General features: G+C 32.9%; 3 protein-coding genes across 5 annotated transcripts in view; 2 read left to right on the top strand and 1 right to left on the bottom strand.

Annotated features, from left to right (window-relative positions):
* The window catches only part of LOC105321702 (double-headed protease inhibitor, submandibular gland), a 5184-nt gene extending 2528 nt beyond the window's left edge, over positions 1 to 2656 (top strand). Inside the window, exons 1-5 of one of the 3 annotated variants that reach the window (XM_034483370.2) lie at positions 1354 to 1512; positions 1694 to 1781; positions 2099 to 2221; positions 2394 to 2438; positions 2542 to 2656. In XM_034483370.2, the coding sequence (XP_034339261.2) occupies positions 1434 to 1512; positions 1694 to 1781; positions 2099 to 2221; positions 2394 to 2438; positions 2542 to 2548 (342 nt within the window). In that variant the 5' untranslated portion in view covers positions 1354 to 1433 and the 3' untranslated portion in view covers positions 2549 to 2656. Of the gene's footprint in view, positions 1 to 1353; positions 1525 to 1693; positions 1782 to 2098; positions 2222 to 2393; positions 2439 to 2541 lie in introns of those variants that run through there. The other 2 variants (XM_066077717.1, XM_066077718.1) reach the window with 2 other exon arrangements.
* Positions 2657 to 5862: 3206 nt separating this feature from the next.
* On the bottom strand, positions 5863 to 15801 carry LOC105321701 (exocyst complex component 8). Its single transcript, XM_011420109.4, has 16 exons — positions 15658 to 15801; positions 14454 to 14603; positions 14087 to 14182; positions 13695 to 13795; positions 13253 to 13395; positions 12838 to 12991; positions 12001 to 12130; positions 11375 to 11521; positions 11038 to 11089; positions 10737 to 10881; positions 10227 to 10407; positions 9994 to 10124; positions 9714 to 9833; positions 9147 to 9249; positions 8723 to 8913; positions 5863 to 6147 (listed from the first exon to the last, which is right to left on the bottom strand). The coding sequence occupies exons 1-16, from the start codon at positions 15719 to 15721 to the stop codon at positions 6010 to 6012; spliced, it is 2046 nt and encodes a 681-aa protein (XP_011418411.2). The 5' UTR covers positions 15722 to 15801; the 3' UTR covers positions 5863 to 6009.
* A 193-nt stretch (positions 15802 to 15994) lies between these two features.
* On the top strand, positions 15995 to 22075 carry LOC105321700 (protein C3orf33 homolog). The gene is made up of 5 exons (XM_011420108.4): positions 15995 to 16153; positions 16966 to 17025; positions 17359 to 17521; positions 17795 to 17934; positions 21699 to 22075. The coding sequence occupies exons 1-5, from the start codon at positions 16070 to 16072 to the stop codon at positions 21975 to 21977; spliced, it is 726 nt and encodes a 241-aa protein (XP_011418410.3). The 5' UTR covers positions 15995 to 16069; the 3' UTR covers positions 21978 to 22075.
* The last annotated feature ends 3712 nt before the right edge of the window (positions 22076 to 25787 follow it).

Below are 25787 nucleotides of genomic sequence, written 5' to 3'. Positions count from 1 at the left end.
TTATACATGTAACTGTACAAAATTCATAAGAAAATGAATAAGGAACACTTAATTGTGCTTAAAAATAAGTAAATATTATCTAAATGGTCTCATGCATGCACATGCATACCTACATGCATCAATTATTTACTAGTTCATTGACTTCCATATACGATCTAAAATGGTAGACATAAATTAAGCCTATATTACATAACTAATTTTTTTTATTCATCCATACACTTGCTGCTTGCAATACTTAAATCACTTTATTGATAGTGTGTAAATGTTAATTAATTAGTCTTTACACAAATATATTAACATCTGTATCAAATCATACAAGTGTAGGAATTTGATATTAAAAATATTACCTCAAGTGACCAAGAATATATCCCCAGAAAAGTTCCATAAAGTTACTCTATAAATATGCCAAAAAAGAGCTGGATGCCCAACAATGACACATTTTCCTAACAATGAACATCAAATTTAGCATGTTTAGGCTCTGGCCAAGATGAACATTCAAAATTTGCAACTCAACTTCCTGTTATACAGTGATGTTAGTGGTCAGTTTATCTGGCAGAGGCCATGCAGTGACCCAGATTGGCAACTCAGCTTGAAATACAATGTAAATCTAGAAATGTGTATAGGTTCCATTTAACTTTTCCTGAAAATTAATGGTATTTTACTGGGAAACAGTAACATTGAAGTTAAAGTGAATTGGAAAACTGGTGTTTCACTGAGAGTTGCAGGCCATTGAAAATGCAGTATTCTGAAAACTGCTTTTAACTGGTAGGTATAAAACTGGTCAGATGTATACACAAGAAAAATAAATGCCCAATTAATGGTATTTCAATGAAAACTGGAAAATCAATGGAAGTTCAATGGAATTTCAATGGAAAAAAGCCATTTTTTTCTCTAAGGGTTAAGTATCAAAATTTATTTTCAGAAGTACAAAACAGAATAATCTATCAGCAACCAACCTACAATTAACATTAAGGAGATTTTCATTTGTTTAATTATTAATTAATCATAATGGTGTCCGTTTTTAACCCAAGTAAATTATGATCAAGAGGAAATATCCTTATTTTAATAATATTTTTAAAATCCTTATCAAATCATTCTTGACAAGTAATTAATAAATGAAATTAAGATATAAATTAACGAAAGAGCGCACGTGCTTGCACTTGTAAAGCAATTAATCAACAATGCATGAGGTAATTTTAGAAAATAATAATCATCAAATACATTCATTTAAATTGACATTTTAATTACGGTGTACAAATATTGCATAATATTAAAATTTTAATTTATGATTTTACATCATAAAGAAAAAAAATCAGATCACGAAAAATGTTTTTTCAGTCATTAACATGAATGTTATTAAATAAGAAAAGATATAAAAAGCTTTAGACCAGTAAACAGCATTACTTATTTCTTCAATTGCAGCAGGACAGAAAATGCACGATACGTTTATATTTCAGTTTTTCTTTGTTTCTGCTGTGTTAATTGTATGCCTTCCACAGGAGTCAATTGCAGGTGAGGAAAGCAGTAAGATTTTATTGTCAAATTTGTAAAACATTGGGGATGTAATTTGCATTTTTAACATTTACTTTAAGTGCTACTATAGCTATTAATTTAGATTGAATCGACATCATGGTCGAAGAAAATTCATATATATATGTTTTGTAAGTGTATTTCATTAAGCTTTCTCTGTTAGTTCCCGGCTGTATCTGCGCAGCCGTCTATGATCCCGTGTGTGGAGTGAATGGAAGAACGTATTCAAATGAATGCCGAGCCAGATGCGAGTAAGTTATAATCATGGTCGAATATATCTTTTTGTCATTAATTGTTTACCCCAAGTATAACTAAAGCAGAGATATTTATTTATATTTATAACAACTATAGCTTAAGAGAATCAAATAATCTGCTCCTAAATGAAATGATAAAAAATAACTCACTACTATAAGTATTTCATCTTATTGTAAATGCTACTTAATTTTCTGGTGCTGGTTTAGTTTCAATAGTAATACATGTAAATTAAATTTGCTAGGGTTTTAATGGAAGTCTGCTATGTTAAAATCTTTTGTTTAAATAATGCAGCATTTTATTAATTGTTTACAAGATACGTGCCAGTGAGGTGTAGAGGTTCCTGTCCCTGTGGAGGCTGTGTGTGCACAAGGGAGTATGACCCTGTGTGTGGAATAGATGGGAAGACTTATTCCAATCCATGTTCTGCTCGCTGCAGGTATGTCTAGTTTTGGAGGATGTGGGGGTTAAAAGTAGACTTAACTTTTTAAATGAATAGTTTCTGATGCATATAAAGGTTACATTTACAGTGATTTCTAGTGTCTTGCATACTATACTTATGATTAAATGCTTTTTAAAAGTAATTCCTCTTTTATTTCTCATAATTTTAGTGGAATTTACTCTTATCGGCCGGGAGAATGTTCAAACGGAAAAAGGTATGTTTTTTACTAAAGTATTTGTGTATTATTGATCTTACGAGTAAATTTTCTATTTTCTGAATGTTTTTTTTACCTTTAATTTGTTAAATCATGCTTGCAGGTATTAATACCGACGATGAACTCGAAAGAGAAGATTAAAAAGATTTCATTGTTTGTTAAGAAATGAAATAAAACATTTAAAATCAAACCCTGTAATGAATATTTGAAGATAAAATTCTTCGACTAAATATTATAACTTTGAAAATCATAAAAATAAGCAATAACTATTTCCTTGCTTAAGGGGGATGGTACACTAATTTTTCTTTTGTCTTTATTTTTTTTTATGAATTCTCTGCGTTGAAAAACGAAAACGCAATTTACTAAAACGCAATTAGTATTCATTCAAAACATCAGCAAAATATGCAGATTTTTCGTGCAACATTCTGATATTACCTGCTGTGTCACACAGTTATAAAAAGAAAATTAGTATATTTTCTTTTATCCCAAGTATTTATATTTTGGGTTCTTGATTTACAAATGTAGTAGGAAAGGAGGAATGAGTATATAAATACAATGAAAACATATGGCTGGACCGCGAATCGAATCTGGGACCCCTGCAACTCTAGTCAGGAGCTCTACCACTGAGCTACCTAGGCCGATATCCACGGTCCATAAAGCCCCAACTACTACATTCCTCCCTCCTTAAATAGTCTTCGACCCCGAAGACCCAACACAAGTTCGCCTTCTCAGGACTTATATATTAAATTTATATGCCTGAACAAGGAAGGCCACGGCACCATCTGTAGTAGGAAAAGTGGGATAATGAAAACATATGGTTGGACCGGGAATCGAACCTGGGACCCCTGCAACGCTTCGCGTCGGTTGACAATGGTTTCCTCGGGGTGTCAATTTCAACTGTTACCCTCCCAAACAGGCACTTTTTATATAAATAAATATTCACCTCATAGCTATAGGTCACGTGTGGGAGAATATAACGTTTCAATTTTTCTAGAATGTTAGATTTGAGCCAATCAGAGGCACACATAAGGGGGCTGTGATTGGTGTAACAAGGGGCCGTCATTTTAAAGCGTTGAAAGTAGGTCATCGAGTATTCAAAGACTTATTATGTTTAATTAAAATCGATTTTGATAACCAAAAGTTTCGCACGGAAGACAGTGATTATTGATAAACTATCTCTAGTAACCTGGGAGTCGAGATATCTTTGGAAAAGCTCAAACATTTCGACAATGTGCAGGTGTGGTAGGCGCCATTTTATTGAAAATTTCGAATTCTACCGGAGAACTTCCAATTTTTTTTCGTTCAAAATCATTCCATGTGAATAGAAAATCTACATTTATAAAAGAAAACCATCTCACATGTATGAATTGAGGAGTATTTGATAGAAAACCCGGCGTAGGGGGTTGATGATCTTGTGGCGAAAGGGGCTGTGGCTCTTTTTTTATTTTAGAAATTGTTAAACAAAAATCCATGTCAACCACTTATTTTCTTTATCAAAGTATATCATCTATTATAACTATTTTCTATGTCAGAAAATGTAATATATTATATTTTCTCAAAACGCTTTGCAAAAATGACGATTCACTGTCACAACAACGTTACGTTACAATCTCAATTTTTAACAGTATTTTGGCATTACTATAGTTTTTACAAACACCATGCGTAACGTCCGAATGTGCTTTATACTTTCCGGACTATCTTGCGAACGAGATCAAAGTTTAAATTAAAAATTAGATATCATTAACCTTCTGAAAATAGATTGATGATAACATCATTACAGTAGCACATTCAGGCACAGTGGAGGGGGAGGGGACATATGTTGAATTATTAGGATTGTTCACTACACCTTTTAAACCAGTCTTTTGAAACCTGAATCGACCGAATTGAGACAGATCTGCTTTCTCAATCCACTGTTCTATAATTTAACCAAATTTTAGAAATATCAAAAACGAACAATGTGAATTAAATGTAAAGTGTTGTCTTTTAAATAACAAGTGAACAAACATCTTCGCTTGCAAAGGCTTTTCGGTCCACTCAGCTCCCTATAAATGGGGTTTATGGGGAGCAGAGTGGACCGAAAACCCCTGCCTAGCGAAGATCTTGTGACTACATGTATATTAATATAAGTGTTGCATGCAATAATGAAGTTTTTTGTCGAAGTGTTTCCTTTTGCACGTCGGTAAAAACAAAGATTGTTGAATTCATCTTTAAATTTACTTTTGTCGAGAACATGCAATCTGTCTCGCATACACATACTTTCCATAGAGGCAACTCGCTGTTTTTTTTTTTGGTTTTTTTTTTTTTGTTTTGTCTCGTGAACAAATCATGTTATTTTTCCAGTTTTACATTTTTAAAAAAATATTTTAGCCAACCCAGGCTTAACGAGGCCGGGTCTAATTTGTTCTGCCCTAGATTTTTGGATGAAATTTTTTTCATGAATTTCTACTGATTTAATTATTTTTTTAAGATAAAAAAAATAAGACATTTACCACACCGTTTGTTTAAAGGGTCATCTCAATTTTTTTTTTTTAATTTTTAACATAAGACCCTATGGGATTTTGCTTTAAATGTATCAATTTTGCACATTTGTGCATTTTTTTTAAACTTCTGCCCTAGGGATTTCTTTTTCTGTTCTACATATTAAAGTTATTACAAAAAGGCATCAAATGGTCAAATAAAAAAACCCTTTTACCTCCTGGTTTGTCCCAGGGGTTTTATCAAATTTGTTTTTTGTATGCCCAATTTCCCAGATTTGTCAGATAATGGTTATTTTTTATTTGACAAAAGCAGAAATGGTGATCTTTATAGTATTATTAAAACATTCAGACATATTTAAGTAATAAATAAATATATAACATCACATATTAAGGGTCATTAATATAAAATGCATGGTTACTGTCTTGAAATACTAGTTTATGAATTAAGCTATATTAAGGCAGGTTAAGAAAACGTGACAGGGGGCTAGGCTTGCTGAACCCTCTTCACGTTTTCGACCCGAGCCTCGAGTCTTCGAATACTCGATGACCTACTTTCACCGCTTCAAATCACGGCCCCCGTGTTACACCGATCACGACCCTCTTATGTGTGATTCTACACGGTGAGTGGGTTAAAATTTAATCAATCATATATTTTTTTGTCTTTTTAAAAATTTTTGGAAGTTAATAGATTAATATATTTCTTTAGTACATCAGTTTTCGTAAAATTAAAAATTTTATTAACAAATTATGCAATTCAAAAGATACAGAAATTGATGAAGTTGGTCATTATAACATTGTTTGATATAAAAGTACTTTTACTAATAATTCGGATAATAAAGAGTCATGTAAACTACACTCCTAATCAAAAGGGACTCACTAAAAGGGGCATAAAAATGATAGTTTTAAACCAATTGGGTCATACAGTTGCGATTGATACGATACGCAGACAAATGGTAATATTTTATTCACAAGCACATAAAATTGCACATTCAGCAAAAATCAAAAATAATGTTTCCAGTGTGACATAACTGGGTTATCAAAAGTTCGTCGACTGATCCTCAGGTGGAATGACTATAGGAAGGAATAAATCACTGTCATTTGACTTTTCTGAATTCCCCAGATATCGCCTCTAAGTCTTTAGGAAAGGCCAGGCTCTTGCTCTTGTAGTGAGTCTCTATCTTTTTCATCATAATGTCCACTATAAATTGGGCGTTTTTCACAATGAAATCATGCTGGAAAACAAAACAATCCCATCAGATGATGACCGAAACGTGCTAACACCAGATGTTGAAGATGTAAAAAAGGTGTGTGGCTGCTATACAAGTATTTATTATTTGCCAGTGCAACGCCTACGGATTCTTAAAATCAAAGATAAATATGTACCCTTATGTATTACAATTCTAAATTTGCTGTCAACATGATTGATATATATTCAGTTTCAGAGTACACCTCACAAGACAAAAACAGATCCAAGGTTTCTTTTGTTTGGTGTTTATGCACTTTACGTTTTGATACCATGAGAAGTAATGAAATTTCAGCCCAAGATAAAACCAGTTAGAACGTGTTAAATACGAAAAAAAAAATTTCTTTCTCTCGACATGACATTTCCTTTGGATTGACCATAATTTAGACCATTTTGTAACGGACTAAAAGTAAATCCAAGTAAGAGTAAAACTCTCTTTTTTACAGAGACATTGTACCTTAAAATCTTTAACAAATATTCGTATCTTAATTGCTAACAAGATTTTCTATTCATTATTTTGGACACCTTCTTTCTTATAAAGTTCGCTCAGGCAAATAAAGATTGCTAGTACAGTCAATGACCAAACACAAGTGATATCAAATCGTTTTTTTTTTGGTTATTATTCTGTTTTCTACACGTTTTGGTCAAGTAAACAGAGATGATTACACACCAAAGGTTGATTAATATTGCATTCCTGGCTTTATTATATTTTTTTTACAACTACCGGTGTTGTCGTCGTTCATTCAGTGAAATGTACTCACTTTGAGCGAGAGGATGCCTCACACTACAAGCATACTCATGCTTAAACAGGTAAATTTCAAATTGCATATTCACTCTGGGTATTACAACGTTTCACTGGATCGGTGTGCACTGTTTCTTTTAATTTCGAGTGATGCTATTAAGTTGTGCTTCTTTTTATTTGTTGAACATTCAAGATTGATTTAAAAGTATAATTTTTACATGATGGAATAAATGTTTAAAATACGGCAATTTTCAGACTTGACAATCTTAATTTGCATCATATAATGTCAGTAGCTATACCCCAGTAACGAAACCGTCGTAACGAAATCGTATGGGTGCATTCTGTGATGTAGAGAAAACATAGTCCTCACCGTCATTGAGTAAACTTACATCCATGGAATACTTTCTCCACTTTATCCCTAACAAATCCCATTAAGTTTTATATTGCCATGAAAAGAGCGTATCATGATGTAAGAAGTAAATCAATTCGTACACATATAAATTAACGCTTTCTTTTTACGTTTTAAAAATGTTTTAAAAGCATTTTTATTTCGTAAGATATCAACATTTATTCAACTACCTATAATTTATAGTGTTTGTATTGTTCATTCATTAATATGTTTTACAACGTGTGAAGAATTTTGTGATCAATCAAAATTTATAACCTACGTGTATATTGAATACTGAGCGCTACAACTCAAAGAAATTGCATGGGCTGAACTAAGACTTTCAAAAAGTTGTAGTAATCATTATAACCGCGACATGTAAGGAAGACTGGCTGATCTTTCTGTGTAGCGAGCTGATCGACATTAACCAGTTAACGATAATTTGCCTATTTTATTAACTTTCTATGGATATCTAAAAAATAAATCATAATAAATGCCCATGTTATTCTTTTAAGACATTAAAAGTAGAAAAATCAAATTTTTAAAAAAATCTTTGCTTAAAGCATGTTCATGTTCCTCTAATGTCACATGCATGTGCTGTGTGAATATAAACTACATGCTCATACTAATATTTCAAGCTCAAAATACAAAAAAATATTTTGTTTTTGAAGAATATGTTTGTTTTAACTGTTTATTTTCAATGAAAAATGAGGAAAATGGATGGCAAATGTCAAACTTTTTCTGTATCTGAGGAATAAATCTAACCACTGCAGACTGCCTACAGTCTCAGAAAATTGATAGTTAAGTACATGCAGTATTTTCTCAATTTCTTTTTTATGTCCAATTTATACATGTATATATATTATCAATTTCAATATTCCATATGGGTATCCAGATAACATGTCATGTGATATTTGAATTTTACAATTTTTAAATTGCAAGGAAATGCTTTCATTTTCTACATAATTCACTTAAAGATGTCTAGTACAGGAAAAACAATAAATGAAATCAACTATGATATATTATAAGAAATTAAGGATTAAGATGACAGTCTGAAATCATTTACTGTTAATTGACCTTAATAAGAAAAATTAGAAAATACCTTTTAAAAGACAAGTTCTCTACTTAATACCCCCAAACAGTTAGGAGATACAAAGGTAATAAAGAATTTTTTTCAAGACTTAATTTCTAGAATGCAAGATATTACTGCACTACTATGAGAAAAAAATTGCATCATGGAAAAAATGTTTAAAATCGGCCAGAAAAATTGTTCAATATTTTTGGCACAGCATTATTGTAAATAATGTAATACAATTTCTTTATATTTGTTTATTTCAGCAGTACAGTTAACTTTTTCCAGAATATACAATCATTTTCAAATTAATGTTTTCGTACTTAGCTGACTTTTGTAGTCTTTTTCCTATTATCTGCCCTTACCTCTTTGTTAAAATCTGGAGATTGTAGTGATGTTCTGATGTGGTTAAGTTGTTCCTGGAATATTTCTGACATTGCTGACGTGAGGAGAGATTCCTGTTCTGATGTGTACATGGTCATTAGATCCCTGGAAAGACTCAGACAAGCCTTACAGAAGTTCACTGTGTTCACAGTCAGGGATATGAAGCAGTCATCTGAAACAACAACCATTCAATAACATTAACCAGTACCGGTATGTGAACAATGGTGTTCCTAGCAATTTGTAAGATTGTCAGTGAATGGGTCATTTTATGAAGAAAAAAAATTCATGGCCTGAACAAGATACAGTCAGTTTGAATTGTCAAACCATGTAATGTATAAATATCCAGTGATAAATCGTTTTGTGAAGGTATTCAATATAAGTCCCTGGGACTGTATCAATACTCACCATAGACATAAGGTTTTAAGTCCAGTCCTACAGCCGATACTTCCTCCACAAACTTGTGACAGTCCTTCTCACTCATGTGGTTCATTGGTCTCCATTTGTCTTCCTTTAAAAAGACAAAATGATCTATTTGTCTATAATTGCAAGTCTATATAGAGTGATCATTAGACATTCTATATAATATTAACAGTCACTAGAAAGAATTTTACAAAAATTTAATTATGGTATAATTTTCATCAAGTTTTTGATTTGTTCCAGGAGAAGAACACATAGTGAGATGGACTATGGCTGACAAGAAACAAAGGGTAACAGATTTGTTTCAAAGTTTACAAGCCTAATATAAAGTTAACACACTATGTTGTCCCTGGTTGTAGGGAGTTACACAATTCAATTTTTTAACACAAAGTCAACAATTTCCATTGCTCAGAAATTCAAGAAAACAACTTTTTACATTCTACAACTTATAGGCTTGCACGATCAACTGTTTCCCTGAACTCCATCTACCAGTACATGTAATATGTGTAACATTTTATAACATATATTTATCAACAAATACCAGTCAGCACTTACCGCTCCTCTAAATTTGATTCCTTCTATGATTTGTTCTTTATTGTCTGTCACTGCCTTTTCAACATCAGCACTGATCATATTTTCAAAACAGAAAGAAAGATCCAGACCAATCATCTGAAGCTGTAATCATAAAGGTTAAAAATCTTTAAAATACATGTAAGACACTGCAAAAAACATCTCATCCAAAAATTTTCTAAATTGTGAAATTTTCAAGTTTCAACCTAGTATTTGGTCAGACTCTATTTCAACAAAATAGTATTCCAAACAATGGCTTAGTCACCTCTTTACAACTCTGCCTCACGATGCAGACACAATCTGCCATCACTGTTAAGTTAGATTTCCCTCCGAAAACTTGTCGTCTAAATGTCTCCACAAACGACTGCAGTTCATTTTGGGCCCACACAACAAATGCTGCCGAAAGAGGTTTGTTTCTTTACACTTATACAAATAGAATACCACCTTTAAAAAATCCTAAACCACTATAAGCACACTGTTGACAAGTGGTTTCCTTACCTGACATGCAGCCATAGTGTTCTTGGAATGCCTTAAGGAACTCCCTTCCTGTCTCCATCAGACTTGGGAAGAACACCCCACACAGACGGCGGATGTACAATGATGTCGCCCCCTCAAACTTCAGCTGTCGTATGTTGTACTTGATTATTGCACTTCTATTTTTCAGAAAGAGGTCACAAGCCTGAAATATAAAGTAGATAAAGGTTATATAATTACAACTGCATTGCTGTTTCATCATTTTAAATAAAAGAACTCAATTTTTGTCAGTCATAAATATTAATTTTCAAAAACTGCTAATTTAAGTAACTACACCCATTGTCCTCTTTAGGCAATACATGTACTACAAAAAGTGGATATTAGTTAAAAAAAATTCTACATTCATATTCAACTATACTTAACATGAAAAATAAAACTAAATACAGGATAAAATTCAGTGTATCAGCAAAAGTGAAAATAACAGACATTTCAATAAATAATACACATTTAGCAGCAGCCAATTTTGACATTTACCTGGGCTGATTTGCCAAGCCTGATTAACTGTGCCACGGCCCTCCGGGCTGCCCTGGGCCCTCCACGTAGTGACCTCTCGGGCGAGACCTGCAGCTCACTCATGAGTCCCTCTGTCAGCTGCTTCACCCGGTGCTCTATTCTGGATCTGACATAACAAACTAGTGTAAATTTCCCCCACATATAACCACTTTTACAGTAATTATCTAGGCGCATCATGGAATGCCTGAGACTATTACATGTACATGTACTTAGCTTAATGTAACACATAACTAATTTATGTTACCAGGTAATCCCGACCTACCTAAATTCTTTAATGGCTGGAGCTTTGGGACATGTGGCTAGATAGTGATTAACTAAAAAAAAACAAACCAGATTTAGATAAGTAATATACATGTACAAAAGTAATGTAAATTCATCTGTTTAGTAGGTCATGTAAGTACAATGTTTATAGCATAGTTATTATAAGAGGTCTATCAGTTCCTAATCTTATATGCTAGAATAAAAAAGATTGATGCTTCACAACAGTTCTAGTCAATATTGGCAAAAATGTTTCAGAATTGAGCTAAAAATGTGCCATCAAAGTCTTTCTGTACAATACATGAATGATTCCTATATCTATTAAGTGTGATAATACAAACCTCTTTCAACCAGATCTACAGCTCCTTCAAAGTCCCTCTGGGCAATACACATATCCAAGTCCTCGGGCAGCTCTTGGAGCCATTCTGCGCTCAGATAATCCGCTTCAATGGCAGATTGTGACTCGCTGTCATCTTCCTCAAAGAAGGCTACAACAATACAGCAAATCACAAACCTTTATAAAGTTTTCAACTTTTTATTGACCTGGTCTCAAAGGGATGAAATTTTCATCTTAAAAAAGAAACCATTATTGGGTTTCTGCTTATAGTTTTAAAAGATAAATGAGCTATGGAAGCACAATGTAAATTAAGTAAATGAAGCTTTGCTTACTCTATTCATGTAGTGGCACCTTTTTTATCATTATCGAAACATTTGCTTCTCATATAAACTGCCAAGTTTCATGAAATTCCACATTGAAAAATTTAGACAAAAATCAGTTTGGTGCAATTTTAGTACAGGTACATATATCGTCAATTTTAATGAGTAATGTGAGAGTGCACATACATTTCAAAACTAAATTTCCACAAAATTCTTTGTTTGCTGTTGTTGATATTATGAAAAGAATTAAGTATGTAAGAGCTATGACATTTATTTAACCAGAGTATGGATAATGATTCCATGTACATACGGTTCTTCTCCTCCACTGCTGCACTGACAGCAGCCTGAGCTTGCTGCTCCTGTAACATGGCTTCTTTCTTCTGTTTGTCTCGAGCAGCTTTCTTCTTTTTGGATTCTTCTAGAATGTCTAACCACTGCCTCTATCAAAAAAGAATATATGCATGTACGTAAAAAAAGTCTCTATTAAATTACCTGGTAGATGTATCTCATGGTTAATATTGTATATATAAGGTTATTTTCGCCCCATGAAATTTTCACATTTCTAAACTAGCTAACAGATTTGTCCTGTCTTGAATTCACCTAGACACAGTTGTGGTTAAATTCTATTCTTATCCTATCCTATTCATCCCATTCTTGAGGATAGTAAAGCCTAAGGCTTAAAAACTTAGTAACCAGATCATTGCACCCCTTTCACTCATGGGCAGCCTTTGATTGTACATGGAGTATGACAAAATGATAAGGGGAGAGAAATAATGGTCATTTAAATGATTTTTACAAAGATCAGTGGACAGAACAACCTTTGCAATTAAAACATCATACTGTCTACAGGGTTTTTTCCACATGTTTTTACAAATTCAATTTGTGATTCAAAAAAGTTCCTTAAAATACATGTACATAATAACTGACAATGTTTTTGCATGTTTTATATTTTCAATACAAAAATGATTATAGAAATAGAAAAACATAGGTCATCCCAAAAAATCTCTGACATATAGAGCATATATACACAATACACACCACTATTTTAAATTGTTTTTAAAAATCTAACAATTAACATCAAAATTTTCCAACATAATTACATGTACATGTATCTATTAACGAGGGAAGGAAGAAACATTCTGTGAACCTTGGACTTGGAGCTGTCTGCCTGATACATCTTGGAGTCTGGAAACATCAGGATCTTGAAGGCGTTTTTATTGGGTCCAGCGTCACGGACATTGACAACGGCTAGACTATCAAGTTCATACAGACCCTGGAATCTGTATCGCACTGGTCCCCGTCTATCATATACAAAAAAAGAAGTGTGATTCAGAGCAATTATTCAATACCTACATGCTAAATAAATAAATAAGATAAATAAACCCATATAGCATTTTTGTGAGAAATACTCAGTATTAAACTTCTATTTTTATTATAATAGTACATGTATATTTGTTACTGAACTGCACGGCAGTAAAGATACATGCATCAAGATACCAAAGACACTATACATGTAATTAACACAATGATATTATACACATGGTGGACAACTGTAAACTTGCCTGTTAGGGAGCCAGGATGCTATCATCAGACTGTCATTGAGGAGGAAACAGTGAACTTTCTGGACGGCGGACAGAGACTCGGGATCAAGCTCCACCAGGTCCCCATTGTGTATCAGCTGTCGGCCAGGAACCTCTGTCACGCTCTGTAAATCAAAGCTTCTCTCTCAAATCCTCCTTTAGACCTTATGAGTGTCCACTTAGATAAACATGAAAAAGGCATTTCTAATACCCAAACCATTTGTATACCGGGGTCTTTATTTTCAATCATATATAATTGATTGTTGAGTGATACAAATTTCCATTACCCTTTATAATTTTCCAGCCTCATAGATATAATTAAGCCCATCTAACCCTGAACTGCAATGAATTTGTCAATGATACAGTCTATATTGAATGGCCCATAGCTACTTGAATTTCTTGTACTATAAGATGAGCAACACACCGAACAGCCCTCCACTTTTTCCAGGAGAAAGGCCAGATTCTTCCGTGTTTCTTCCTCTGGGTTCTCATCTTCTTCCTTAGCTGTTGGTTCCTCTACAATGGCTGTGAAAACAAAGATCTAAATCAAAAAAGAGCTTTGAGAAAGGGAGAGAACTTTCAATAGACAAAACATCACATTTCTTCTCAATTTAACAAAGAGAAAAACAACTGCAACTGGTGAGCTACATTTATAAAACTATTCCTAATATATGTAGTTTGTTTTGCCTATAAAAAATTGAATTTGAAGCAGCTAATCATGACCATTGAAACTGTAAAAATCACTTATAGCCTCCCCTTAATGAATGATGTGTTCATTACTTCCAGCAAACATCCATAACAAGAAGCTTTACAAACCTCTGTCACTGACCAAGGACATTTCCATCATGGAGGACATAAGACTCTTCTGTTCTGTCAACATGTGACTCAGCTGGTACATTTCTCCCTCCAAAACTAAACAAAAATGAGGTGATAATAAAAAATGTGTATCGACATAAAGTGCATTTTCAGAAAATTTGCAAAATTTTAGACACATCATTTTGTTGAGGTACCATTTTATAGTCAAGGGATTATAATTGATAATATGACTGTATAAAATATGCACATGCATACATAACTTTTAAGCTTAAAAAAAGGCAACAACATATTCAGAATCTAATGATTTAATCATATAAGAAGCTATATTGACTTTTTTGCAATTTCCCCAAATACATTTTTATCATACTTGAGATTTCTTTGGCTGTCTCAATAAACTGGGAGTAGTTTTTGTAGACATTCTTTTTCAGTGAGTGGGCCGTCTCATCCGCCAGGATTTGAACTTTCTGTTTCATAGTAAGTAGTTCCTCCTCCCCACTCTGGGATAACTTGCTGACAACTGGGAGTAAAATGAAATCAGCATTAATACATACATGTACATACAGCTATCAACAACTTAATGTTTAATGTTCTCAACATTCCCTGATTAAAATTACCTGTACTTTTTTAAGAGCAACATGTATTATCTTTATTGCTGAAATACATCTGATTTTGGAACAATTAACCAAGAGTTTAATTTTAATCTCCACTAATAGTTACATGTAGGAATTACTTGATAATGTTGTTACCATTAGCCAAGTATATTTACAAGACATATGTACATAGCAGTACATGCATTGTAGTTGAAATATTGCATGTTCTTTTAAACGATGCAAAACCTTTGAATTATTCACATGTATATAGTTATGGCTAGATTCAATGTATTTATTATGCTTTTAGGGCTGTTACAAATATATTGACTACTAATAACAAGATTCATCAGGATGCAAAACCAAAACCATATTATTTTAATCATTATCATAACAAAATAGGATATAAATCATGTGTACGGCACCAAACATTTGTAATCTTGATAGAAACTGAAACAGAACTTTATTTTACAACGATTGATAAACAAGCTACATGTAAACAAGTTCTACAACTTCTATAAATATATATCTCGTTGGCACGAATGTAATAGAGCGAGGTGGTCAGTGATGTGGAAGGAAACTGGAGTGTCCGGAGAAAACCCACGTGTCCAAGCGGGCGACCACCATACCCTGTCTCATACAACCACTGTCGATCAGGGGGATCAAACTCTGGTCGCAGCAGTGAGAAGTGAGTGCAATCTTGGTAGAGATTTGATGATCGAAGGCTTCGGTTAAGGGGTCAGACCAATGAGAACTTTTAAGGAGAATATAATATTGTTTGTAGGGGTCTAGCACTGACTAGCAGGAAACAAAATGTAAGTATTTGAACTGCATATATCAAAAGGTCACTGGACATCTCATCAGATCACAGTCGATTGCTTTAGCAAAGCATATATATTCTGACACGCCCCTTCATTAGCCTAATTATTTTAAAAATGAAGGTGAATTTTAATTTGCTTTTAAAATATCAAACCACAAACTTACAGTTATCTGGATCAAATCCCTGGCTCGATAAAACTCGAGCCAGTCCATGGCTTGGTTCGGTCATCTCTTGTCAGTTGTCTTGTTTTTTTTTTCTGTCAGATGGAGGAAAATAGTGTAGAAATTGGATTTTATACGGTAATTTTTCCGAATAAAGTTTTATGATTTTTAGAGTTTTTAAATAATACCCTAAATAATTTTAAAAATTTTCAATTTTTTTCGATATGAATTGACAAAATGATTTGTCAGACAAAACATTTTGATGTCCATTATTGTAAAAACATTGGACTGTACATGTATCCGGAATATTTGAACGCATGTTAAAGTTTGTCTTTACTTTACCTTAGGTCATGTCCAGTTATGTCGTCTGCATTGTTTTTGGTTGTGCAAAATATACGCAGTTGAAGGTTCTTCAATGCCAAGTTCAGAGGATAACTCTCCTTCAAGTTTATTTTCCAAAATAACAGAGGTTTTAGATTCCAATGTTAGATTGACAAGGGTAAAGTTTTGTCTCTGCACATGCATCCGTACGAGCTCAGCTGATACACTAACGTGCCAAAAGTATGCCAATTTTTCTTTTTTCACTATATATTTCGTTGAAAACAAGACCTATATTCAAAAGGGTTGTTTGGGGTTATTTTTTGTCAGATTTTTAAGAAATTTTCAATGATTAAAAAAGATTCAATTTGCACTTTTTGACATACATTGAAGTAGGTTTTTGACAAATCAATTGTAAAATATGATATTTCAAACACAATACAAAGTTATTTTAAAGTGCTCTACTATATATCTTTTGCAATATGCAAGCCGAAAAATTTACTTTGGATTGTGAACATCAAATCCCAAGAACTGAAGGTTGAAAAAATATTTTAATATAATGCCAAAAAAATTAACTAGAGAAATTATAAATTTATCAATCCAAGTCTTTTCAAAATTGGTCAAGGTGTTATTTTTTAACGAATCTTTGAAAAATGTTAATTTTCAATAAAATATATAGTGAAAAGAAAAAAGTTGACATACTTTTGGCACCTAAGTGTACTTGCACAATTTACAATTTTACATTTTTAAAAACAAAGGTACCGATAGTCTCAAAAGGGATAAAAAGTGATATGCCTATTTTGTAAGTTTATGAAGCAACTCTAACATATTGATGCAGACTGAAACAATGTTGTTTTTTCCTTGTGGTGCTTTTAGTTTATGGATAGTGATTACATGTAAAATAAGAATTGAATTGCAAACACCTAATGAGATATATGTACAATAATTTTGATAAATAACATTTCAATAGAATTGTATATTATGACTTTCCAGAATGTGTTGTATGGCATTGGTCTGGTAGGGTTCCTCGTTGCTGTCAAGAATTCAGGATTGGTAAAATGCTTAATATATGCATGTATATTAATTAGTTCTTCATTGTTGTTAAAGTTTTGGGTACTTCAGATTGCTTTTCTTATTCCATGCTTTTTAGTTGTAATTAATCTAAACTTTTATTGAAATCTTTAATAGTCTTGTAAAATAGACTTTAAAATGACTTAATTTTCACTTTCTTTTATGAAGTCAAGGTATTTTAAGCTGATTTTAGAATGTTTTATAGATTTATCTTATAATTGCAGTGCTTCTGTATATAATGCCTGCAGGTTATAGAACAAATGTAATGTAGTAAATACATGCACTACATATTTTATTAAATATTGCACATTCCAGACACACATAATTGCCAGTTCATCAGATATCCCTGCCAGTTTCATCACAAGGAAAGTCCGAGTAAGGTGTTTTGTGGAAGCAATAGGAACTCGTGGAATAGTTCATGTGCAGCACAGACCTTTCCTTAATATCATACCAACTAAATGGAGACCAAAAAGTCACGGCAAGTGTAATAGGAAAATTTCATATTTTATAGCACACAAGTACTGCTGATTGTAGCATTTTTCCTCAGGAGCCTTTTTCCATCTCTCAGGTATTTTCAGAAACTTTTGAATTCAGCTAGGAATCATTAGATTAATTTGCAATTTAAATGCAGCTGCAGCTGATTTACTTAATAATATATTACTGTAGAAGAAACTGCACCAGCATGTACAAGTATGAAACATTTTTATTTTAGTACATGTATCAGCTAACGACATGATGTATTATATTTTAGTTCAACTAGAGTTAGCCTTAGTGGACTTGTCACCATTAGGAGGCAAATGGCTCCAAGACACCATAGACCAAAAAATCATCTGGTTTCAGCCTCTCTTGATCACTGAGTCTATTGTCCAGGCTCACATCTTTCACCGCAAGGTACATGTACAATACATTACATTTCACAAGCTTGCTGTGCTATGAAAGACAGGGATCTTATATGAACTGGACGGCTCTGCATGAAATTAAGGAAATCTAAATGTTGCATCTTCTTATTTGTAAGCCTTTCAATCTTTCCACCTGAGATCAAGCTTCAACAGAAATTTCTGAATGATTATGACAATGAATTACAAAGTGTAATAGAAAAATACATTACTATGGATATACCTAAATATCACAGATCTATAATTGCTCAATATAGGTGTGGTGTTATTCCTATCAGAATAGAAACAGGGTGATTTAGGGGGATCGATTATGTATTTTATGTTCTGTAGAAGCAATAAAAGACTAACTTTATCTTTCATTGCACTGTACATCTTATTCAAAACTTTTAACCAAATGCTTTATTAGTATATTGACTATAACCATCAATTACTTAACATTTCAGCCTCGCATTGCCCTTAGTTTTCTTTTATCCAAGGCCTAACTTTCCCAAACTGCCAAATTCTTACATTCAGTGTATAAGTGCAGACAGTTAATCTATCTTATTTCAAAATAGCAATGCTATTATATAATATACATGTCTTTGTAATTATTTAAGAAACACAAATTTATATAGTAATACACCTAGACTGAAGGAGTATCAGTTCATAAGAACCAATTCTTTTTAAAGCACCTGCAAACAATTTTTTTTGGGGGGGGAGGGGGTTATAAAGGATTCACCTTGTCCATCTGTCTGTCTGTGCGATAGTGTTCGGTCAATATCTTTCTTACGGAAAAACATTGGAGTTCGTACAGCACACAAAGATTGCTTATGACCTGAGGGTGTGTCATGATTTTGACTCAAGGTCATTTGGGCAAGCTCAAGGTAACTGGAAGGAAAAGTGCAAAATTTGTGCCCTGTCCATATCTTTCTTATGGAAAATATTGGAAGGTTTTATTGCACATAGAGATTGCTAAAGACATGGGGATTTGTCATGCTTTTGGTTCAAGGTCACTGGAAGGAAAAGTGCAAAATTTGTGTCCAATCCATTTCTTTCTTATGGAGAAACGTTGGAAGTTCTTACTTCACACAAAATTGCTTATGACTTGAAGCTGTGTCACGATTTTGCCCCAAGATCATTTGGGCTAGTTCAAGTTCACTGAAAAAAAAAATCTGTCTGCTCTATACCTTTCTAATGGAGAAACATTGGAAGTTCTTTCTTCACATAAAGATTTTGCTTTTGATCTGAGAATGTATCATGAACTTAAACTAGGACCAGTTGTGCAAATTCAAGGTCATTTTTAAATAAAAAGGTATAATTCCTGTATAGGCCTTATCTAATTGTAATGGAAAATTATTAGAAGCTAAAATTTGACACAAAGATTGTTTTTGACTTGTAAATATGTCCTGGATTGAGATTTGGTAATTTGTGTAAGTTCAAGGTCACTATACAAAATCAAAGTACAGAAGAACTGACGGGAGTTGATTTTGTCGATGTTTATTTATTTTAAAATCAATTATATGTTTTTTTGCAGGACAAGTACACGTATAAGTAGTTTCTAATTTGAATTACGCATTTTTTTATAATATGAATTTTTGAACTTTTTCCACTAGAATGTCGAGAAACCTCCATATGAATCATGTTAAATAATATTTAAAGATAAAATTAATTCAATCAAAGTATGTATCAGTGGTAGAAATATTTCTCGAAAATTGTATGGATCCAAGCAATATTGAACTATAGTCTCGTTCAACCAAACGCTCGGCTGACACCATAAATCTCCAACAAGGGTTTACGGAGACAGCCGAGCGTCGAGTTAAACGAGACTATATTGAACTCTGGCGTAGAAATACATACGACTACAAAAAATATTAAAATTGTTCGTACCATTTAAAATCTGACTATTTTTAAGGTATTTGTAAATAAGTTTCCTTGAAAAACAATGCTTTAGCATACATCATATCGAATTCATCAATTATTTTCAAGAACTAAGTCTTGTCAGGAGCAATGATTTGTGCTGAGGTCCAAACACTGTTTCACTTTCGGTTTGTCCGAGTGACTGCATAGGAGAGTTGATTAAAAATCAACTCCCAAAAAGGTGCAGTCAACACTTTTTAATAGAGAAATACTTGAGTTAAAATATTTCTGCTCTTAGCAGGGAGGTGGAGGTGTATCATTTGTGAGCCTGCTCACAGTACCTCTAGTTTTACACAGTACCACAAAAATGTATTTTGATACTGATCTATAGAATGACAAGAATTGTGGTGTGGTTGAGATGTGTTAGATTATTATACCCCCGCAAACGAAGTTTAGGGGGATATATTGGTTTCACCCTGTCCGTCTGTCCGTCTGTCTGTCTGTCCGTCTGTCTGTCTGTCCGTCTGTCCGTCTGTCTGTAGACGCAACTTTGTCCCCCCTATAGAATTTTTTATTACTGCATGGAACAGTTTGAAAATTTGTACATATGTTGAACACCATCTGAAGATGTGCACCTGCAATTTTTTTTAAGATCAGACAAGATTTAATGATTTTATGACAGTTTTCATTTTCCTTATTCTATATATTGTACACTAATGTTGAAAAGTAAGGGAGGTAATCCTTACAGATTTTATTAATTAATTAATAGAAAACACTCTAAAATATATTTATATAAATACATCCAGATGAAGTTTTTTGTCTTTATGTCTTAATTAATAAAAATAAATTATTTTTTATAAGTATTCTATGAACTGACAATGCAAAGTTTTTGTTTGTCAATGATAAATTCTTAGGAGCTAATGAGAACATCAAAGACAAGTGTGGCTGAATTCATTTGTCCCAAGGGAGCCATTATCTGAGCCATGGTTCAGATGGAGCATGTGTTTAGGTGAAATTGATAATCTGTAAAGTGGGTGATGGTTTTGGGGCTATTTTAAAACTGTTTCATGTAAACCAAAAGGTCTATCATTATAAGGAAATAAATAATATAATTATTAATAAAGATGTTAAACTATTTTTAGAGGTTGTTTAAATTTATTTGTCAAGTCAATTGATGAAGTGACCCTATTGGGCATTAATTTAAATGAAATTCAAAATTACTGATATGATTGTAGTGTTTTGGCAATTTTAAATTGTTTGTAATATTAAATTTTCTTTTTTTTTTTTTTTACATATTTTTACATTGTATGGTAATTATGGTAATGTTTTGGGAGTTTATTAAATTTAACAAGTTCATCAAAGAAAATCATAGTCCTATGGGATCAATTTTCTGATATGGAGTTCCATTGTGCCATAGGAGAAAGTGAGGAAAATTTGAAACAACTAATTGCATCTGTCAAGACTCTTATTAGTAAGATATTGAAAGTTTTATCAACAGAAGAGCATTGCTTGGCTACCGGTATTTCTATTCACTGCAAAGGGAGGGGTTATTGTCATTTTGTTGGTTTTTCTTTAAATCAATTAAATTAAGAAAATATATCATCAAATACATACATTTGTAAATGTATTACTGTTATAGATATGTATTAACAGTGAAATTCTGACAATTTTGATTTTATTTTTTCTTTGTTAACTAATTTTTTTATTTTTTTTACAATTCTAGAAATTTTTTTTTGTATGTGTTCCAAACCTTTATTATTCAATTCAATTATTTGTCCCATTTGAAATTAGCCTAGCGGGGGTATTAGTCCCATTAGGACAGTTCTAGTTAATTCTAATACATGTAGTGTTATAAAAGACTTTGTATGCAAATCTATGCATTTTGATTAATAAATGTACACTATATTTTGTTTCTTTTTTCAGTACATAAGACTTCATAGTATAAATGCAACTCTAATTGGACAAGGCATTTGTAAAGTCAAGGATTTGACCCCAGAACAACTCTCCTCTTTGTCAGCACCAGAAGACGAGTTACTGCGAATGCTGTTACAACATCAAATGATTGCATCACAAAAGGAAAGAGGAATGTGGAAAATCAAAGATGAACCAACAAAATGGACACCTATTTCCACAATCAAACACATTATCTCATCCACTGTACATTTGTGGAGGAAGATCAAAAGAAAATTCTCCAAAAAGTGAACAAAAATGTACATGTAAATCATATTGCATGGTTAATGAATTAGTTAATGTATTTTTCGTTGTGTACAATTTGAGTACCGGTGTTGTATAGCAGTTTTTCCCCCATAGTAGCTTTTCCCCCCGGAAAACCTACTATATAGTAGTCTTTCCCCCTGGGGGGAAAAGCTACTATATAGTAGCTTTTCCCCCATAGTAGGGTTTCTCCCTCACGTTTTTGGTTCAGATTTTATAAAAAATATTTATGGAAATCCAGTAAGAATTAAAATTAATGTTTCTACACTCCCAGGTTGCATACATCGTTTTGCCGATTTATTATTTTTATAGACAATGCTGAAAGTTGAACATGTGTGTAATGGAATTACACATAGAACTTAATTTAGGTAATTTAAGAAAAGTAATAAAGTTTTACAAGTTATACACTTATATGCATAATTATGTGTTCTGAAATTGTATCAAACGAGAATGTTTTAAGAATTTCTTGATAAATTTATCAGACTGTTTGTCTGTTTTTGAAAACTTCATCAAGGCTAAACCTCTGTTTTAGAGAAATTTTGTTTCCGATGTTTCAGAGCCCGATTTTCAAAATCCTATTATAATAATTATAGTGCATATTCTTTAGGGTCCAATGTCTCATAAACTAGAGATGACCATATCACCATATTTTTATAGTGGCAGTGGTTTACCACGTGGGGACCCAAATCTCAAATTCTAGAGATGACCAATTAACCATATTTTCACAGTGCTAGAGGTATACCACTAGTAGATGACACCGAAAATTTAAGCCCGCATGCAGGGTAGGAGCCTTTGTTGTTTTCGAGGCCGATGTTTGAAATCCAATTATAAAGGATATGTATTTTTAGGGCCCCATATCTAAAAAACTATAGATGACCACATGAACATATTTTTACGGTCATTTAAAAGTAAAACATTATTTAAAAATACACAATCACTCATATATTTCTTTATCAAAATGATTGAAAATTACGTTTAATTCTGCTGCTTTTTTTTTAATTTATATTACGAACAAAATTTTTTAAAAAGGTACGCGGGTAAAATTCATTATTCTTCTAAACATTTAATCAATTCATAAGATGACTAATGATATAATAAATAATTAGATAAATAAATCAATGAACTTTTATTCATAAAAGGAGAAACCGAAAAAAAAAAAATAACCAACCTAAGCGCATATACGACTTTTTTACTTGTTAGTTGATTAGAAGAACAAGCTTGTATTAAAAAAAAGTCAGCTCATCACAATATATGTGTTGGTTGTTTTTTGTTTTTGTTTTGTTTTTTTAATTACCCTTGTTTAATTGTTCGAAGAAATAATATGGCACACATTGGCCAGTAAGTCTTTATTACAAAAATATGAAACAAATAGTATAAATGTTTTAAGTAATTGAATCGTATATCTTGGTTTATATAGCATTTTTTTCCAAATTGTATATTTATAAATCACGTTGCAAACTTAAAAGTGGAAAAATTAGCAAATAGTGAGTGACAATATAAACATAAAGTTAGTACCCCTTAACCATGATTTAGAACCCCATCAATCAAAGTAAAACTAAAACATTTCAGTTTCTTATCATATCTTTGCACCCTGTCTCCCGTTTGATATTTAGAAGAAGAAATATATAATTGTTTTTAAGATCGTCATTTCTAACAGTATTAATTTAAAATTGAAAGCCTTTTGGACGAAGGGAGAAATACATTTCCACTTTTTATTCCCTTCCTCTACAAAATTAAGTCAACATTGGTCAGTTAGTTCCCTGGGAGAAGCTTATACATTGATGGTAATACATTGGAAAATTAAATTTCCAACCGGCGAATTTTCACTCAAATGTGTTCTCACGTGTTCATATCGTCGAAGTCAAAACTGTAGATAAGCATCGATTAGATGAAAAAGATTCGAGGTATTCCGAAATCCGTGTAAACGGTGTTCCAAAAAGGGGTGAGAACAGGTGAAATAAACGATGATGACACATGCATGTTATGAACCATGCCTTAGTTCATATTTGGGGTTGAAAAACCATGTATTTTATTCTATGTATTTATAAATGCCATAATTATCCTTTTTTGTTAGAAATTTATTGCAAATTATTGTCACGAATGGTCCGCAATAAACATGGCCGGAAAGTAAAAATGGGGGGAAATCTACTATATAGTAGGTTTTCCGTGGGGGTAATCTGGCTATAAAAAGGGGGAAAGCCCACAATATAGTCAGCTTTCCGTGGGGGAAAAACTGCTATATAGCCATTTTTCCGGGGGGAAGAACTGCTATATAGCCATTTTTCCGGGGGGAAAGATGGCTAGGGGGAAAAGGCACTATATAACACCGGTATGACTGTGTACATGCAGTGTGAATTTAAGTGGGTCATGCTGTATTTTTGGTTGCTGGAGTATTATTTTAGCTACTGGTAATTAGCGTGATATTGTTTATTAACATGATTATTTTTGGATCAGAAAATTTCAAAATACAGTCAAACTTCGTTATCTCGAACTAGATGGGACTGTTTAAAAACTGAGATATCAAAGTGTGACGGTCAGACCGGTTCGAATACCGGCGCCAGATAGCTCAGTTGGTAGAGCACCTGACTAGAGATTCAGGGGGCCCGGGTTCGAAACCCGGTCTGGTCCGTCATTATTTCTCCCATCCCGTTACATTTGGTGCCGTGACCAACCCCTGGAACTGACAGGTGAACTCCTGCCAGGGGAAGAGCCTGGGGTGATCTTCAGGGACGAAGATCATTTAAGGGGGGAGGAATGTGACGGTCAGACCGGTTCGAATACCGGCGCCAGATAGCTCAGTTGGTAGAGCACCTGACTAGAGATTCAGGGGGCCCGGGTTCGAAACCCGGTCTGGTCCGTCATTATTTCTCCCATCCCGTTACAAAAGTATTCGAGATATCGAGAGTAGAATACTTAAAAAATAAGTAGTTAGGACTTACAAATCACTTCGACATATCCATTGTATTCGAGATATCAGTGTTCGAGATATGGAAGTTTAACTGTAGAGGAAAAATAGCTGTCTGTTAACGTTATATCTCTTATTATTTGAGTGTGGATATATTTATTTTATTTAACATATATATGAAACTTTGAGAGTCTTACACTTGCAAAATATAGTTTTCAATAATGATTTTTAAGATTGAAAATATTCTTTAGTACGGTAAACATATTTCTTTGTGTTTGCAAGGTAATGTTTAATGCCTTCAAGAATCTCACCAATGCTCACTGTGTCAGCTGCAGTTATAGATGTCAACTCTAAAATGATCTGTAACAAGCCAAGATTGGAAAATATTATAAGAAGCGATAATCTTAATTTTTAAGCCTCTTTTGCTCTGCATCTTGTCCATTATTTCAAGAAATTAGAATAACTGGCTGTGTAAGCTTTGCTTAAATACTCAGGTGCAATTTGTTAAAAGATGCTAGTATCAAATAATGTGAGTGATTACTGGCTTTTATTATCTATATAAGTATGATCTTACAATAAATAAACCTTGACCTGAAAAATAAATATAATTCTAACTCTTATCACTTTAAGCAACATGTTTACTGTAAGCAAGTTTTGCTTCTACCGTATCTTGTTTACAAAGTTTTAAATTAGGCACAAGTATTTGCCAACATGTTGCAGTCACTTTCTGGGTCTGAGCCTATTACCGGGTATGTACTTTTAAATTACCTACAGAATGACCAAGATAAGCCTTTTCATAACTTGTGTACAGTATAATGCAAATTTAATTCATTAAAGCAAGTGGTTAATTTAAGCACTTAGAAGTGAGGAGTTTTGCAAACAAAAAGTCTGCA

The sequence above is a fragment of the Magallana gigas genome, chromosome 3 (genome assembly GCF_963853765.1).
Source record: "Magallana gigas chromosome 3, xbMagGiga1.1, whole genome shotgun sequence".
Classification (NCBI taxonomy): Eukaryota; Metazoa; Mollusca; class Bivalvia; order Ostreida; family Ostreidae; genus Magallana; species Magallana gigas.
Note: the sequence above shows the minus strand (reverse complement) of the source record. Positions and strands in the feature narration are given on the sequence as shown.

What these genes read in the sequence shown, in the direction of transcription:
- LOC105321701 (XM_011420109.4), bottom strand. Translation starts at nt 15,721, where the DNA reads ATGACCGAACCAAGCCATGGACTGGCTCGAGTTTTATCGAGCCAGGGA. An exon ending in CAGACAGCTCCAAGTCCAAG is followed by an intron (nt 12,131 to 12,837) that starts GTTCACAGAATG and finishes CTTTTTTGATAG; the next exon opens with AGGCAGTGGTTAGACATTCT. An exon ending in ACACTATGGCTGCATGTCAG is followed by an intron (nt 10,125 to 10,226) that starts GTAAGGAAACCA and finishes CTCTTTCGGCAG; the next exon opens with CATTTGTTGTGTGGGCCCAA.
- LOC105321700 (XM_011420108.4), top strand. Translation starts at nt 16,070, where the DNA reads ATGCCAAGTTCAGAGGATAACTCTCCTTCAAGTTTATTTTCCAAAATA. An exon ending in CCAATGTTAGATTGACAAGG is followed by an intron (nt 16,154 to 16,965) that starts GTAAAGTTTTGT and finishes ATGACTTTCCAG; the next exon opens with AATGTGTTGTATGGCATTGG. An exon ending in CTGTCAAGAATTCAGGATTG is followed by an intron (nt 17,026 to 17,358) that starts GTAAAATGCTTA and finishes TGCACATTCCAG; the next exon opens with ACACACATAATTGCCAGTTC.